The 15,267-nt window shown below is 42.9% G+C and overlaps 1 protein-coding gene across 4 annotated transcripts in view; it reads right to left on the bottom strand.

Moving 5' to 3' along the window:
• The window catches only part of CACNA1A (calcium voltage-gated channel subunit alpha1 A), a 360,780-nt gene that overhangs the window by 133,190 nt on the left and 212,323 nt on the right, over nucleotides 1-15,267 (bottom strand). For all 4 annotated transcript variants that reach the window (XM_087887342.1, XM_087887339.1, XM_087887340.1 and 1 more), the window contains 6 exons: nucleotides 10,795-10,912; nucleotides 5,799-5,866; nucleotides 4,278-4,384; nucleotides 2,238-3,047; nucleotides 822-1,291; nucleotides 317-455 (listed from right to left, as the gene is read on the bottom strand). In XM_087887342.1, the coding sequence (XP_087743468.1) occupies nucleotides 317-455; nucleotides 822-1,291; nucleotides 2,238-3,047; nucleotides 4,278-4,384; nucleotides 5,799-5,866; nucleotides 10,795-10,912 (1,712 nt within the window). The remainder of the gene's footprint in view (nucleotides 1-316; nucleotides 456-821; nucleotides 1,292-2,237; nucleotides 3,048-4,277; nucleotides 4,385-5,798; nucleotides 5,867-10,794; nucleotides 10,913-15,267) is intronic.

Here is a 15,267-nt window from a genome sequence, read left to right as displayed (position 1 = left end):
CATGCTAAGGCAGGTGATAGAAGGCAACCAGTTAATTTCAGGATTGAAACAAAAAATAAACGTGATTAACTATACCCAAAGAAAACAGGTTTATATACATACAATTTAAATATAAAAATCCCTAATAACAAAATATCTTTCTACCTTGTCTGAAGTGACTCCCTCATCCACAACCTCTGTCAACACCCTCACACAAAAGAACCCCAAACTCTTCATCTAGAACCTTGACAGAACCCCTTTCTTTTCTTTCATTGGCCCTCAGGAGTTACCTCTAGGCACTCTCTGGGCATAAGGCTTGCTCAATCTAGTAACTTACGGATTAGTGGTTGAGAGGATGAACATAGAACTGTATGGTGGCATAGGCTTGGGCCCATCTTCACCTCCCTCATCATCATCTTCTTCTTTTTTCTCTTCCTCTTTCTTTGGCAGAGGCTCTGGATTGGCATTCTTATTGACTGGTAACAAAACCAAAAAGAACACATAAAGTACAACACAGAGCTGTGGATGTGCAAATAAAAAACAATGTATCATCTTATATATTCAAAATGTCCATTCAAACATGTTATCGAGAAACATAAAGGGGTAGTGCCTCCTATCATTCAATCAAACATACAAAGACATCTTTACTAGTACCCGAAGTTATGGTATTATTAATAGATGTTCACTGTGCTTTTAATACACTGCCTCTCTTATACCCACCCTGAATTGTTCCCATATGCTCTCTTAATTCACAGGATCAAATGCATATGAGTCTAACTTTTCTGCTTGATGTCCATGTCACCTGGTTTTAAGTCTACTGATCAAGTACACTTAGTGCTCACCTTGCATTATAGCATTATTGATTGGAGGTGGGAAGGCAGGTGGAATCTCCACTGCTGTGTATTCTGATTTCTTGGCAGTTTTGGGTGGATTGTTTTGGGTTGTGGGATTAGTGACAATAAGGCTGTTCTCTGGATTTTTAGGAGCTCCAGGACTGGCTGGATTGGCAGGGTTACTGGGGGTTTGGCGACTGGTAGAATTCTGAGAGTTGAGAAATGATTGGTCCAAAGGAATAGGTTGATTTTGGGATGTGCAGTGTGGTGTGGAATTTGAGTGGTTTCCTCCTTTGATAGGATCATTCTGAGAATGACTGATGAGATGTGGGTTTGAGGTTTCATTGGTTGCCAATTTATTATTCTTCATGTTGTCAATATCCTCAGATACTGGAGGTTCTAAACGTCCCATATCTTGCTGAATTGGCCTTGTGGTAGATAGGTTTGGTCCTGGTGGATGACCAGAACCTTGGTTTTCTCTGTAGCATATTAAAAAAAGTAAAACGTTAGCAACATATTATTTCTTAAATGTCATAGAAATACAACTAATGGTAGCATGGAATATTTAAAGCCATCAGGTTGCTGTTAGTCTCACCACACTCCAAACCAATACCTGGAAGAAGCATTACACAAACACTTTCTATTGCTAAACCTACATTTTAGGACCTAGATTGTTGGGGACAAAATGCAAATAATGCTTCTACATTGTAACCACCCAAAGAGTGCTGTAAAGCACTATGGGGTGATAATAAGCCTAAATATTAATGCTATTTTCTTCATCCATGGTCCATTTCCCAGTCCCTCTTAAACATTTTGAACAGCCGTATGTCCATAAAATGAACTTGTATTAGCAAAAGGTGTCTCCCCCCTTTATAGATTCATGGGAATCCCACATGCATGTGGAAATACTGGTTGTACAATAATCCAACTGTATGTAAACTAAAGGGCAATTGATGAAATAGTACCATGCATGCATTTGTGTGCAAATTATACATTCTCTATTGCAAAATCAGATGTTCTAACTCAGGAGTTTTCAATCCCCAGGCTGCGGCCCAGAACTGGGCTGTGGCTTGTTGGGAACTGGGCCATGCAAGCAGCTTGTGCGCATGCAAAACCATCCCCTCTACCCCCTTGCCACCGCCACTACTGGTCCACACTCAGAAAGGTTGGGGACCACTGTTTTAACTAGCAATCCATTTATCACCAAAGAAGCTTTATCTCTTTGACATTCTAATCAGTTTTCATGTAGGAAATTTGACCAACTAATTTAATTCAAATAAAAACTTCTCCCTAAATCTCAAAATAATTATTTAACCTTTTATAAGAACTTATGTTAGTTGGTATTCTAAAGTAATTGTAAGGAAATTATTCGGCATGATTTCAGAAGCCCCCAAATGATTGCATTTCAGTCCTGTTCTTACTCACTTCCTGCGTCGGTGTCGGCGTTCCTTGCCATCGACTTCATAAGAGGACTGTCCAACATGCCGGTGCCGTCGGCGCCTTTCTCCATCAGGATGTTCCCCACCCATGTCAGTTCGTACAGGCCTGCTCCCTTCACGATGCCGAGGGCGACGCTCAACTCTGCCACTCTGTTCACCACTTCCATCATCTGGTATTCGGCGGTGTGTTCTATGCCGCCGGTGCTCCCGTTCACCATCTACCGTATGAGGTGATCCACTTTGACTTTCTTTGCTACCTTGTCGCCAGCGGTGGGGATCTAAATTTTTGATGCGCTCTGAGGCACAGTCACCATGATAACCCTGCTCTGGAATGACACTATGCTCCTTGCTGGGATAATCAATATCATGACATCTACTTTCTTGATTAAAGTCTATTTCCTTGCTATTGCTCCTTGGGTGTCGAGGCTCCAAGCTTCCTGAGTCGGGACGCTCATACAGGTGGGATTCTCGTGAATGTGCATGGTAACGGGGTGGTTTTCGTAGGAATTCCACAGACCGTTGCTGTCCAAAGTGGGGATTCAAGGGTGGCTCACTGGGACGTGTCTTGTTGGTGTTGTTATTCCGATTTTCTTGAGGATCTACCACCAGTGGTCTGTCTAAGTGAGTTTTCATGTCTGGACGCATTTGCCGGGCGTATGTAACCTTCCAGTGATCCTCAGGATCCATCTCATTGTATAGGGCCTCTCTACTTGCCAGTAAATTCTGTTTCCGCATTTCACTTGTCCGTTGTTCCCAAACAGATTTGCTGCCTTTTTGATTCTTTTGCTGCTCTTTCCTATGGGGAAAAAAGGATAGATTTTTAAAAATGTTTTCTGTGCAATAAAAGCTCTGTCTAAACCCAGTATTTCCTACCTTAAGTCACTTTGGAGGTGTGGACTTTATTCCTAGAATTGTACAATGAGCTTAGCTATGGTTAAGGATTGAGAGTTGAAATCAATATATCTGAAGAGCTTTCAGTATCAGGTTCTCAAGGAGGTCTAATATTCTTGTTAGGGTACTATACTACTGTGTCATCTGTACCTAATCAATTTTTTTTTCAGAACATCCAGTTTATACCTTCTTAGAAACAATGTAAGGCAGAAGAAAATGGCATTTGTAACCATCTGTGAATTAGGCTTTTATGGCGAAATATATTTGAGCAACTGTATCCCTTTTTGGTCTTCTGCTGAGTTTTTGTAAACTTGATAAAGTAGTGGGAAAAAGTGGGCAGATGAAAGCAACTTATGCAAAAATGGTAAGAATCTTCTAAATAAATGATTTTTACTTTGAGACACAATTTGTTTTGCTTTTTTCTGCACACATTTAAACTCGAACACGACATAAATGCAATTCTCGATCCCAAAACGTTGCACATCCATAAATACCAATGTTGGTGATTGTAATTGCAATTGAAGTTGGTAACAGTATCAATGAGATGTTTAGATTGGACGTGGCATTTTTTATCATTTTTACTGATACTAAGCTGATTACCAAAGTCTGATGTTCCAGAAGATAAGTGACACAACTCTTCAGCTGGATGTTTTATTGGTATGACTGGAAACAACATGCAAAGCCAGAGAAAATACTTGGTTTATGAATTGCTCTTAACCTGCCAGGAAAATGGCTAATGAATCTAGATATGTACAACCATGTTCAATAATATACTAATTTGAGATGCAACAGAGAATCTTTCTGTCTGGGTTTAAGAAACTAATAAATAGTCATGTGTCTTGATTCTTATTTTGTACTGCCTGCTGTTATGGGATGATAAATAGAAATAATTTGGGCTGCAGCTTACTTTCCTATCTCAATTCTCTCTATGTACCCCACAGTTCTACATATATTATGAAAGACCAAGATCAGGAAAGATTTTCCTCCATAAACTGTCCCCACCATTTAACAGAACCTCAAGTACATTGTCTCACTAGAGACCATTCACCAAGATCCAGAAATGATCATTAATCTACCTTCCTTTGCAGAAAACGTAGGGTAACATGGGACAGAGATCCATCAATATAGCACTTACACTGCTATTGACATGCTGGCTGCAGAAAGAGGACTCACTTCTGCTACTTCCTTCGCCTTCTGGAGGGCAAGTTTCTGGTTAGCTGCTTCTTCTTCTTCTTGTTCATCCTGCGAAGGCCATATATTAGAGAGGATCTGCTAATGTCCTTACTCTTCCTACTGAAACCAAGAGCCATTCTTCCGTTTCATGATGTATCTATTGCTTTGAATATAAGGGGCTACATGCTATTCATAAGATAAGGTCAAGAGCCCTCTTAATAATGTACTTTTACAATTCAATGAAGTAACTGCATTTTTCCTATGATCACCAGTATATGCTATAGAAATAGTAGGACAGATGCAAAAGGAGAACATATCGAAGTATTTATAAAAGAGAGAGGCACAGAAGTACAAAACCTTTCTGGCATTAACAAATATAAAATTTAAATGTAAAGTTTGAATTTGTCTTCATGTCCTGCTTACTGCAGCACAAAAACGGCTTGCTGATTATTTTTCAGGAATATCTCCTCATGACATCACCTGTATTTCACTGCTAGCCTGCTGTGGAGGCAGTCAGATATTGTTTGCTGTTAAAGAGGGTTCCCCCCCCCACCTTCTTCTCCAGTAATTGTTCCTTTGAAACTGTCCCACATTAAATTTGTAAGAACAGCACAGCTTCCCAGCCTCGTCGCTGAGGCACAGTAAAGCTTACATTGTGTTGGCCTATTTTTGGGCTAAAAGAATGGAAGGAACTCATGTTTAGCTTTAGGTATTTTTTCAGAGCAGCATATTCAGGCAAGAGCTAAACCTTCACTACTGTGAAGCTAAACTGAAAGTGAGAACTTAGAACTTCATAAAACAGAATCACCTTGCACAAAGATTTGCTCTTTTGTGTCATATAATTTATACCAGAGCTTAGCAATAAAAGATCCCATGTGCCAGGTCATCTTTTACTAGCAATCTTTAAATTAAAATTATATTTTAAAAAATAGCAGAAACCCATGAGATTATTAAGACTTGGAAGGTTTGAGCAATCTTTCATCAATGAATGAGAGTATGCCGAAATTTTGCATGAAATTTCACAAGGTTTTAGCATTCTTACATGAGACTTTATAAGATCTTGTGGGTCTTGAGTAATAACAAGGGTGGGGAGGTGCCATCATTTGATATCAAACGATGGTACCCATGTTCTGAAAAAATTACGAACCTTTGGACAGCAGCAATTAATATTGGATTGTAAAATCCATGTGCCCCTTGAAGAGCGTGGATGTCAATTCAGCAGCCCTACAATTCCATGCATCTAGAAATACACATTTGGTTCATGGAAAACAATCAGACAGAGATTAAATCCGATTCGACGTAAACGTGTATGTAATACTGGGTGTCATCAGCCAACATGACAATGCTAGCTTTGATTGGAAAATCACTGATTTATAGCTGGGTTCAATGGATGGGGTAATTATTCTTTCCTCCACTTCAATAATCACATTTAGTAAACAAGCATTCCATAATCTCTTGTCCATTGCTAGAGAAGCAGTCTTACCTTGGTGAGCTCTTGTGCATTGGCCAAATTATCCACAGCAATAGCCAAGAACACATTGAGCAAAGTGTCTAAATGTTGAGAGTTAAGGTAATATTAGAAACTGTTCATGATCTAATTTCAGTTTATTTTAGAAAATAAATTCAACTCCTTCAATTTGCTTGTAGGCCTTTCTCCCAAAGATTGCCCAGAGTTCACTGAATTTAATTACTCAAAAGGAATAGTTATTTAACTGTAAGATCCCCCCCACAAAGCTCTCTAAGAGTGCTCTGAATGATGTAGAAGTCAGGTTTTAGTAACAATGCTTGACTGCTTGTGATGGCCTTTCTTTTTCACAAATTAAATGTAATGAATAACTAGCTGAATCTCTGAATCTTGAGCATGAATCTGTCTCCAACCTTCGCCTTGTAGCGAAGGTTGTTGAGGCCGTGGTGGCGTACCAACTCCCACAATTCCTGGAGGAAGCTGATTACCTAGACCCGTACCAATTGGGTTTCAGGCGCGGCCACAGCACGGAAACGGCATTGGTTGCCCTGGTGAATGATCTCTGGCGGGCCCGGGATGGGGGCTGTTCCTCCATTCTGGTACTTCTTGACCTCTCGGCGGCTTTCGATACCATCGACCATGGTATCCTACTGCGACGGCTCCGGGTGTTGGGAATAGGGGGCACTGTGCTACAGTGGTTCTCCTCCTACCTCTCGGTCCGTACGCAGTTTGGGCAGGGGGTAAGAGATCCTCCCCTAGGCCCCTCACGTGTGGGGTGCCGCAGGGGTCGGTTCTCTCCCCCCTGTTCTTTAACATCTACATGAAGCCGCTGGGTGAGATCATTCGTCGTTTCGGGGTGGGATATCATCAGTACACTGATGGTACCCAATTGTATATCTCCACCCCGGACCAACCCAGGGATGCCCTTTCTGTGATGTCAAAGTGCTTGGAGGCGGTACGGGTTTGGATGGGTAGAAACAGGCTCAGACTCAACCGCTCCAAGACCGAGTGGCTGTGGATACCGGCATCGCCTGATCTAGCTACCCCATCACTTTTGATGGGAGGGGAGCTACTTACTCCCTCTGAAAAGGTTCGCAATCTTGGCGTCCTCGATTCACGGCTGTCCTTGGTGGACCATCTATTGGCTGTGACAAGGGGGGCCTTTGCACAGGTTCACCTAGTGCGCCAGTTGTGGCCTTTCCTAGACAGGGATGCCCTCCTTACAGTCACTCAAGCTCTCATTGTCTCTCGGTTGGATTACTGCAATGCCCTCTACATGGGGCTATCCTTGTGGTGCACTTGGAGGCTCCAGCTAGTCCAGAATGCGGCTGCGCGGGTTGTTACGGGAGCTTCCTGTTACTCTCGTGCAACACCTCTCCTGCGCGAGCTGCATTGGCTGCCGGTGGTCTTCCAGATCCGCTTCAAGGTGCTGGTATTGATCTATAAAGCCCTACATGGCATGGGCCAGGGGTACTTGCAGGACCACTTCCTACCGGCCTCCCACCGCCCTGTGCGTTCACATAGAGCTGCCCTCCTCCGGGTGCCATTGGCCAGACAGTGTCAGCTGGCGACTCCCAGGATGAGGGCGTTCTCTGTGGCCGCACTGACCCTTTGGAATGGATTACCCACCGAGCTCTGGACGGCTCCCGATCTCCGCACTTTCCGCGCTGGCCTGAAGACATGGCTGTTCCATGGTTTTTAATTAAATTTTAAGGGGTTCAGGGGTGACCAAAGGGGGTTTGGGGGGTAGCCAACCAAGGTCAAGGCCAGGTCTGGCGGGGGATTGCGGCATTGGGGGTGCAGGGTTGAACACCAGGGAGGGGGCTAGAGTTCAATCTAATGAGGGCTGTTTGATTTGTACTGTGGGTGGGAGGGGCAGGTATGGTGGAAGCAGGGGGCCATATCATGTTATGGGAGTGCGCACCCGCTATCTTCGAGTGATTGCGCACTCCGGTCCCCAATGCTTTTCTCGTTCCCCAGGTAGCACAGATCCTCAGGGCCTGAGCTATCAGCTGATGTTGTGCAACACCAGGTCTGTGATAAATAAGGCCCCCCTCATTTATGATCTTATTCAGGAGGGGGGAGCGGATGTGGCGGGTATTACGGAGACCTGGCTGGGGCCGGAAGGGGGGGTGCCCCTTGTTGAAATGTGCCCACCAGGTTTCTGAGGATTCCATCAGCTGAGGGCTCAGGGTAGGGGCGGGAGGGGGGGTGGCGGTTATTATTGAAGAAAGTCTATGTCCGAGGGAGGCCACTGTACCTCAGATAGCCGGATGTGAGTCCCTCCTTGTGAAGTGGGGTCGTGGGGTACAGATGGCCCTGCTGATTACGTACTTGGCTCTCTGCTGCATGGCAGCAGCCCTGCCTGAGATGCCTGACGTGATAGCCGGGGTGGCGGTTGATACCCCCAGGCTTATGGTTACGGGGGATTTCAACCTGCCATCTGTCGGCGAAACGTCTATGGCGGCTCGGGAGTTCTTGGCTTCCATGACAGCCTTGGACCTGACCCAGTTAGTTCAAGGCCCTACTCACATGGGGGGACACACTCTGGACTTGATTTTTGTCTCTGGTCAGTGGCAGAGTGATCTGGAAATAGGGGATTTAGTCATCGAGCCCTTGTCATGGTCTGATCACTCCCTCCTTCGCATGGACTTTTGAAGCCCTACACCTCGCCACAGGGAGACGGAACCGACTAGGTGGTTCTGTCCCAGGTGCCTGATGGGCCCGGATAGGTTCCTGACGGAGCTTGGGGCATTCCCTGAGACTCTGGCTCATGGCGCGACTGAAGAACTGGTGGCCGCCTGGGATAGGGCGGCAGCTGGAGCTTTGGACCGCGTTGTGCCTTTGCGGCCTCTAACCTGGTGCCGATCTCAATTGGCTCCCTGGTTTTCCAAGGAGCTGAGAGAGAAGAAGCGCCGGAAAAGATGCCTGGAGAGTGATTGGAGGGCCAGTCGCTCCGAATCTGACCGAACACTGGTGAAGTCTCATATTAAGATCTACCTAGTGGCGATAAAAGCGGCAAAATGTAATTATTTTTCCGCTCTTATCGGGTCTGCAGAGAACCGCCCAGCAGCCCTGTTTAGGGTGACCCACTCCCTCCTTCATCCGGGAGCAAGGGACGACCCCTTGCAGGGCAGGGCTGAGGATTTTGTGCAATTCCTGCATGACAAAGTCACTCAGATTCGGGAAGGTCTGGACTCTGATTGGGTAGATCTGGATGGGATGACGGAGGGGGGTCTTGAGAATGTTATCTGGGAGGGGTTTGACCTTGTGACTCCCGAGGATGTGGACAGGATTCTGGGGAGACTTAGCGCTGCCACATGTTTATTGTATCCGTGTCCCTCCTGGTTGGTGCTGGCCTCCCGGGAGGTTACACGAGGCTGGCTCCAGGGGATTATTAACGCTTCTTTGAGCGAGGGTTACTTCCCCCTCTCTTTGAAAGAGGCGATGGTGAGGCCCCTAAGAAGCCCTCCCTGGACCCGGCTGTATTAGCGAATTATCGCCCAGTCTCCAACCTTCGCTTTGTGGTGAAGGTTGTTGAGAGTGTGGTGGTGCGACAACTTCCCCAGTACCTGGATGAAGCCGATTATCTAGATCCGTTCCAGTCAGGCTTCAGGCCAGGGCACAGCACGGAAACGGCATTGGTCGCATTGGTTGATGATCTCTGGAGGGCTCAGGACAGGGGTTGCTTCTCTGTCCTGGTCCTATTAGATCTCTAAATGGCTTTTGATACCATCGACCATGGTATCATGCTGCAACGATTGGAGGGGTTGGGAGTGGGGGGCACCATGCTGCGGTGGTTCTCCTCCTTCCTCTCCGACCATGTGCAGTTTGTGTTGGCAGAGGGGCAGAGGTCGACCTCAAGGCGCCTTGTATATGGGGTGCTGCAAGGGTCAGTCCTCTCGCCCCTTCTGTTCAACATTTATGTGAAGTCGCTGGGCGAGATCATCTGTGGTTTCCGGGCAAGATTCCACCAGTACGCTGACAATACTCAGCTGTACATCTCCACCCTGGTGGTGGGCATCCACCCAATGATGCCCTTGTGATGTCCCAGTGCCTGGAGGCTGTGCGGATCTGGATGGGGAGAAACAAACTCAAACTCAACCCCTCCAAGACGGAGTGGCTGTGGCTCCCGGCGTCCCAGTATAGTCAGCTGGTTCTATCGCTGACTATTGGGGGCGACACCTTGGCCCCCTCAGAGAGGGCTCACAACTTGGGCGTTCTCCTGGATGCACGGCTGTCTTTGGAAGATCACATGACGGCCGTGGCCAGGGGAGCTTTTTATCGGGTTCGCCTGATGCACCAGTTGCGTCACTTTCTGGACCAGGATGCCCTGCGCACGGTCACTCATGCCCTCGTCACGTCACGTCTGGACTACTGCAACGCTCTCTACATGGGGCTCCCCTCGAAGAGCACTCAGAGGCTCCAACTGGTCCAGAATGTGGCTGCGCGGGTGGTTATGGGTGCGATGCGGCGCATCCACGTAACACCCCTCCTGTGCGAGCTGCACTGGCTCCTGGTGGTCTTCCGGGTGCAATTCAAGGTGTTGGTTACCACCTTTAAAGCGCTCCATGGCTGTACACCGCCCTGAGTCCTTTGGGAGAAGGGCGGTATAGAAATCTAATAAACTCTTAAACTCCAGCAGACTCCCTGATCATTCTACGAGGTTTTAAATTTGGGGTTTTTAATTTTAGATTGGTTTTAGATTTTATTGTTATTGTTTTTTATTTATGTGAGCCGCCCCATGTCCTTCGGGAGAAGGGCGGCATATAAATTTTAATAATAAATAAATAAATAAATTGATGATATGTTTAAAAAGAAGTTGCATTCCTTTAGTTGCACTACTTAAAAAGGAGCAGAATTCTCTCATTGATTTGAAGAAGGAATATTTCTCTAGCTGTGGATGGAAGAATCACCTACTTTGTACTGTAGCAATCACCGGTCAGTGCCTTCCATGCATAATTCACAACACAATCTCTAAAATAAGATAATATATTTCTTTGTAAAAGGATACAGTTACCAAACAAGGTCAGGACTATGAAATAGATTGAAAACATCATTCCTTTATCAACACCGCCCTGAGATTGGATACCATGATACATCACTTCATTCCAGTCTTCACCAGTCAGGATCTGAAAAATTCAATTAATTACTTCAACCCCAAACAAATTTCTTAGCCTTTATAAAATTGCAAAGTGGATTTAATATTAATCAATTGGGGAATTCAATAGACATCATGATATTACATGTGAAGAAGGCCAGAATTTAAATGTAATATTGTTATTTGGTAATACTAGACAATTTCCACCCTATCTATTCTTCCCTTTCAGAGGAAGGGTTAAGATAAAGCTATAGGGTTCCAGTAACTGGATTTTCTGAATCTTTGCTATAACTTAGACATCAAGCAAAAGCCTAAGTAGGCAGTTCCAGTCAAGGGTGATGGGGGAAAATACCTCAAACTCCTGGCTATTTAGTTTTCTCACATTTCTCACCCATCTTATTTAACAGTTATGTGAAACTTCTGGAAAATGTCATCGGCTGATATTGATAAGATATCATCAGTATTCTGATATACCTGAACTGAATAGAAGATGCTGTACTGTAGCCATCCTGCCTTAGATTCTGGAACTTGCAAGGGACTGGTTAGGTTGAAAGAGGTTCAAGTTGCAAATCTGCAAAACACAGTGGCTGATTCTTCACAAATAATTTGGCTTCTTATAGAAGCTCCAGCTTTGGCTCTGGCCCTTGAAGGAGCGGGTCCATGATCCAGAGATTCCCATGGACTCCTGGCTCCTATTGGAACAACGTAGAGATCATGGCAAGGAAAACATCTGCCCAGCCTTGATTAGTGCAGCAGGTTTTTGGAGCCTTGTGCTCAGCTACAGCCACTATGCCCTCATCACCATATACCTGGCTATTGCAAAGCACTCTACTTTTGGTCGCCTTTGAAGAATACTTCGGTCAGTTCAAACAGACTAGCTGATGAGAGGGAAACTAACCTCTCCTTTGATTGCTATGCTACTTCCGGATACAACTCAAAATGTTATCACCAATACAGCCCTACGCAGTACAGGTTCTGATTATCTGTGGGCTCACCTGCTGCAAGTAGCTCCCAGGCCTTGGAATCAGGCGGATAGGAAACCCCTATTTGTAATGTTTTTGATATGTAGTCTGGATTGCCTTTTTGTAATTATTGTTTGTAATTTGTTCCAGTTTATTTTATTGTACTTTGTTTTTATGTTGTTTTTATTTTGGTGAGCTGCCCAGAGTTGGTTGGAATCACACTGCATCAAAACTGAATAACTAATATTAACAAATGATAATACATGTCCTGCATGTTTGAGCTGTAAATATATGCTGCTTATTTTAAGTCCCTGGGAAATTTGCTTTCTCTGTGGTTGCCTCAAACTTTGACTCCAATGTAAAAAAATTGAGGTGGTTATTGACATAGTTAGCAGCTTTTTTTTTTTCATTTTTATTCTTCTATGATTTGTAATGCTATGTTTTATATAATACAGTATATGCAAAGTCCTATGATTGGGATAGCATAAAGATCCTATAAATCAGGCCTGTCAAAATGGCGGCCTGAGGGCCAGATACGGTCCATGCAGGCCAAACCCATCCTCGTTCCGCAAAGGGAAAAAACATCCCGATACTTAATGATACAGCCTGTGATGTGATCGGGTTTGACATTCCTGCTATAAATCATATTATATTTATTTTAGTCCAGCCACTATATTTTTAAATGTTACTACCAAAATGCCTTTAGATTTCCTTTGTTATAATGCCAATTCTTTATTTATGTTACAATATTTTGAACATGTCCCAATCCTAAACAAACCCTGAGCAGGAATTAGGGCTTGATGTCATTTTTGTCTCCTTTTTTTTTCCTACTGTATAGAACACTTTTCTACAGTTTTAAGGAAATTAAACCAATCCAGCCATAAAGTATACAACTCAAGAGATACAATAATAAATTATTAAATTTATATGCCACTTGCTTCCCAGCAACTCTGGATGGTTTACAAATTGTTAAAAAATAAATTTAAAACAATAAAAAATTTAAAAAGCCAACTATGATCTCATAGACATCGACCTCTCATTTCTTGATTGGCAAATTCTATTCTCTGACTGTAACACTGCTAAAGACCATTATAACATTTTCTTGCTCGAAGTCAATAGAATTATTAAACTATATGTACCACTAATCATCACCAAAACCAGGAAAAACAAATTACCCATATCAATAAGAAACCTCCAATCCCCCCCAAAAAAATCCCTCTAGCGAAAAAACAAAACTGGCTATGTAACTAACTTTATTTTTTTTCCCATATTTTTTTATTATTAACATATAAAAAAAAAGAAATTAACATACATAACATACATGAATCATAATATATAATATATAACAATATACAAAATACAAAAATCAACAAGTGCTCCCCCACCCCTTGGGATCATTCCTGCTTCCAGAATCTTAAAGCTTCTTCTGGTGGTGGTATCCCTCTTCCTCCAGAAAACACATATATTAGGAACTGTTTCCAGATTCCATTGAAATCGTTTACCTTCATTATGCCTCTCCTTACTTTAATATTGCAAGTCAATTTATCATTTATGGCAATATCCCAAACTTCCTTATACCATTCTTCCAAATTATAAACACCTTGTATCTTCCAGTTCCTAGAAATCATTAGCCTTGCTGCGGTCAACAAATTTATTATCAATTCTTTAGTCTCTTTTTTACATTTTATATCTTCCAATAGTGAGAGTAATGCTACCTTTGGTGCCTCTTCTACCTTTATTCCTACAATTTCTTCTATCTCCTTAAACACCATCTTCCACAATTTTTGCACAAATTTACAATCCCACCACATATGTAAATACGTTCCTTTTTCCCCACAACCTCTCCAACAGTTATCTGAATAGTGCTGATTCATATTGCTTAATCTAACCGGAGTTAAGTACCATCTCCATACCATTTTGTAGTAATTCTCTTTTATTCTTACTGACATATTTCTCAACACTCTTTGTTGCCAAATTCTGTCCCAACTCTGTTGCCCTATTTGTATCTTCAAATCAGTTTCCCATACCATCTTTCCTAAATTTCCCCTTTCCTCTTCCTCCAACAATATTTTATAGATTCCGCTCATTAAGCCTTTTATCCCTTTATTTTCTTCCTTTACAGTTTGATTTTTTTCAATTAATTCCTCAAACCTCGTTAATTCTCTACACTCTCCATTTTCTCTTATCCAATTTTTAGTCCATTGTTCCACTTGGCTATAATTTAACCAAGACAACTGTTTTCCTCCTAGAACCTCTTCCAATTCCCCACGTGTCCTCATTCCTCCTAACCATTCCCTTAATTTCATTTTATTTTTCTCTTTTAAAATTTCATTCACTTTATTCTTCAAATTCCCTGGGAACTTTTCCAAAATTACTACTGGTGATAATGGAGAGTTCTTCGGAAGCAACCTCCCTTTATATTTACTCCAAATTTCCCAAATTTTAACTAACTTTAAAAGCCACTACAAAAATATATGCCACCAAATAAAGACTGAATGCACCAATTACCACATCAAACAAGAAGAAAACCTTCTGAGCACGAAATCCAACCGCGCCTTCTATAATTTTGTAAACAACAAACTTAAAGACTCGAGATCCATCCCACTCCTAAAAGGACCTAACAGGTCCTTTTATGCAATGATGAAGCAGTTAAAGCAAACCTCTTTAACACATTCTTCGGCTCAGTCTTTGTAAACAGCAATGGCTCATGCTCATGCTCAACCTTCCCTAGCCGTACCACTAATAACTACAACGATCTAACACAAATAGATTTCACAGACAATAACGTTGAAAAGGCACTACATAGACTAAAACCATCTCTATCTATTGGACCTGATGGACTATGTGCATACTTTTTAAAAAAGCTTTCCACTGCTATAGCAGAACCCCTAAGCATAATCTTTGAAAAATCTTTCAGGACCAGTTCCCTATCCAACCTATGGTCACTAGCCACAGTTATCCCTATCTTCAAGGACCTTGGAATACTCATATCAAATGATCTAAGTGCCAAAGCCCACTGTAACAACATTGCCAAAAAGGCAGTAAGGGTTGTAAACCTAATCTTGCATAGCTTCTTCTCCAGTATTATTACACTACTAACCAGAGCATATAAAATATTTGCTAGACCAATTCTCGAATACAGCTCATCTGTCTGGAATCCGCACTGCGTATCGGACATTAATACAATTGAACGTGTCCAGAAATATTTCACAAGAACAGTCCTCCACTCCTCCGCTCACAACAAAATATCTTATACCACCAGACTTGAAATTTTGGGCTATATCTATAATATCTATCTATGAAAGCATGAGAGATAATCAGAATAGACTGGAGTGACAACACACACCATTTCTTTCAGAACCGTTAGCCCAGTTCTATGGAGTTAGTTTAGTTACAGTATGAAACTACAATGCAAAACATAAAA

This window comes from Pantherophis guttatus, chromosome 2 (assembly GCF_059756535.1).
Source record: "Pantherophis guttatus breed Tessera chromosome 2, ASM5975653v1, whole genome shotgun sequence".
In the NCBI taxonomy this organism is placed as follows: Eukaryota; Metazoa; Chordata; class Lepidosauria; order Squamata; family Colubridae; genus Pantherophis; species Pantherophis guttatus.
This window is presented reverse-complemented; position numbering and strand designations above follow the sequence as displayed.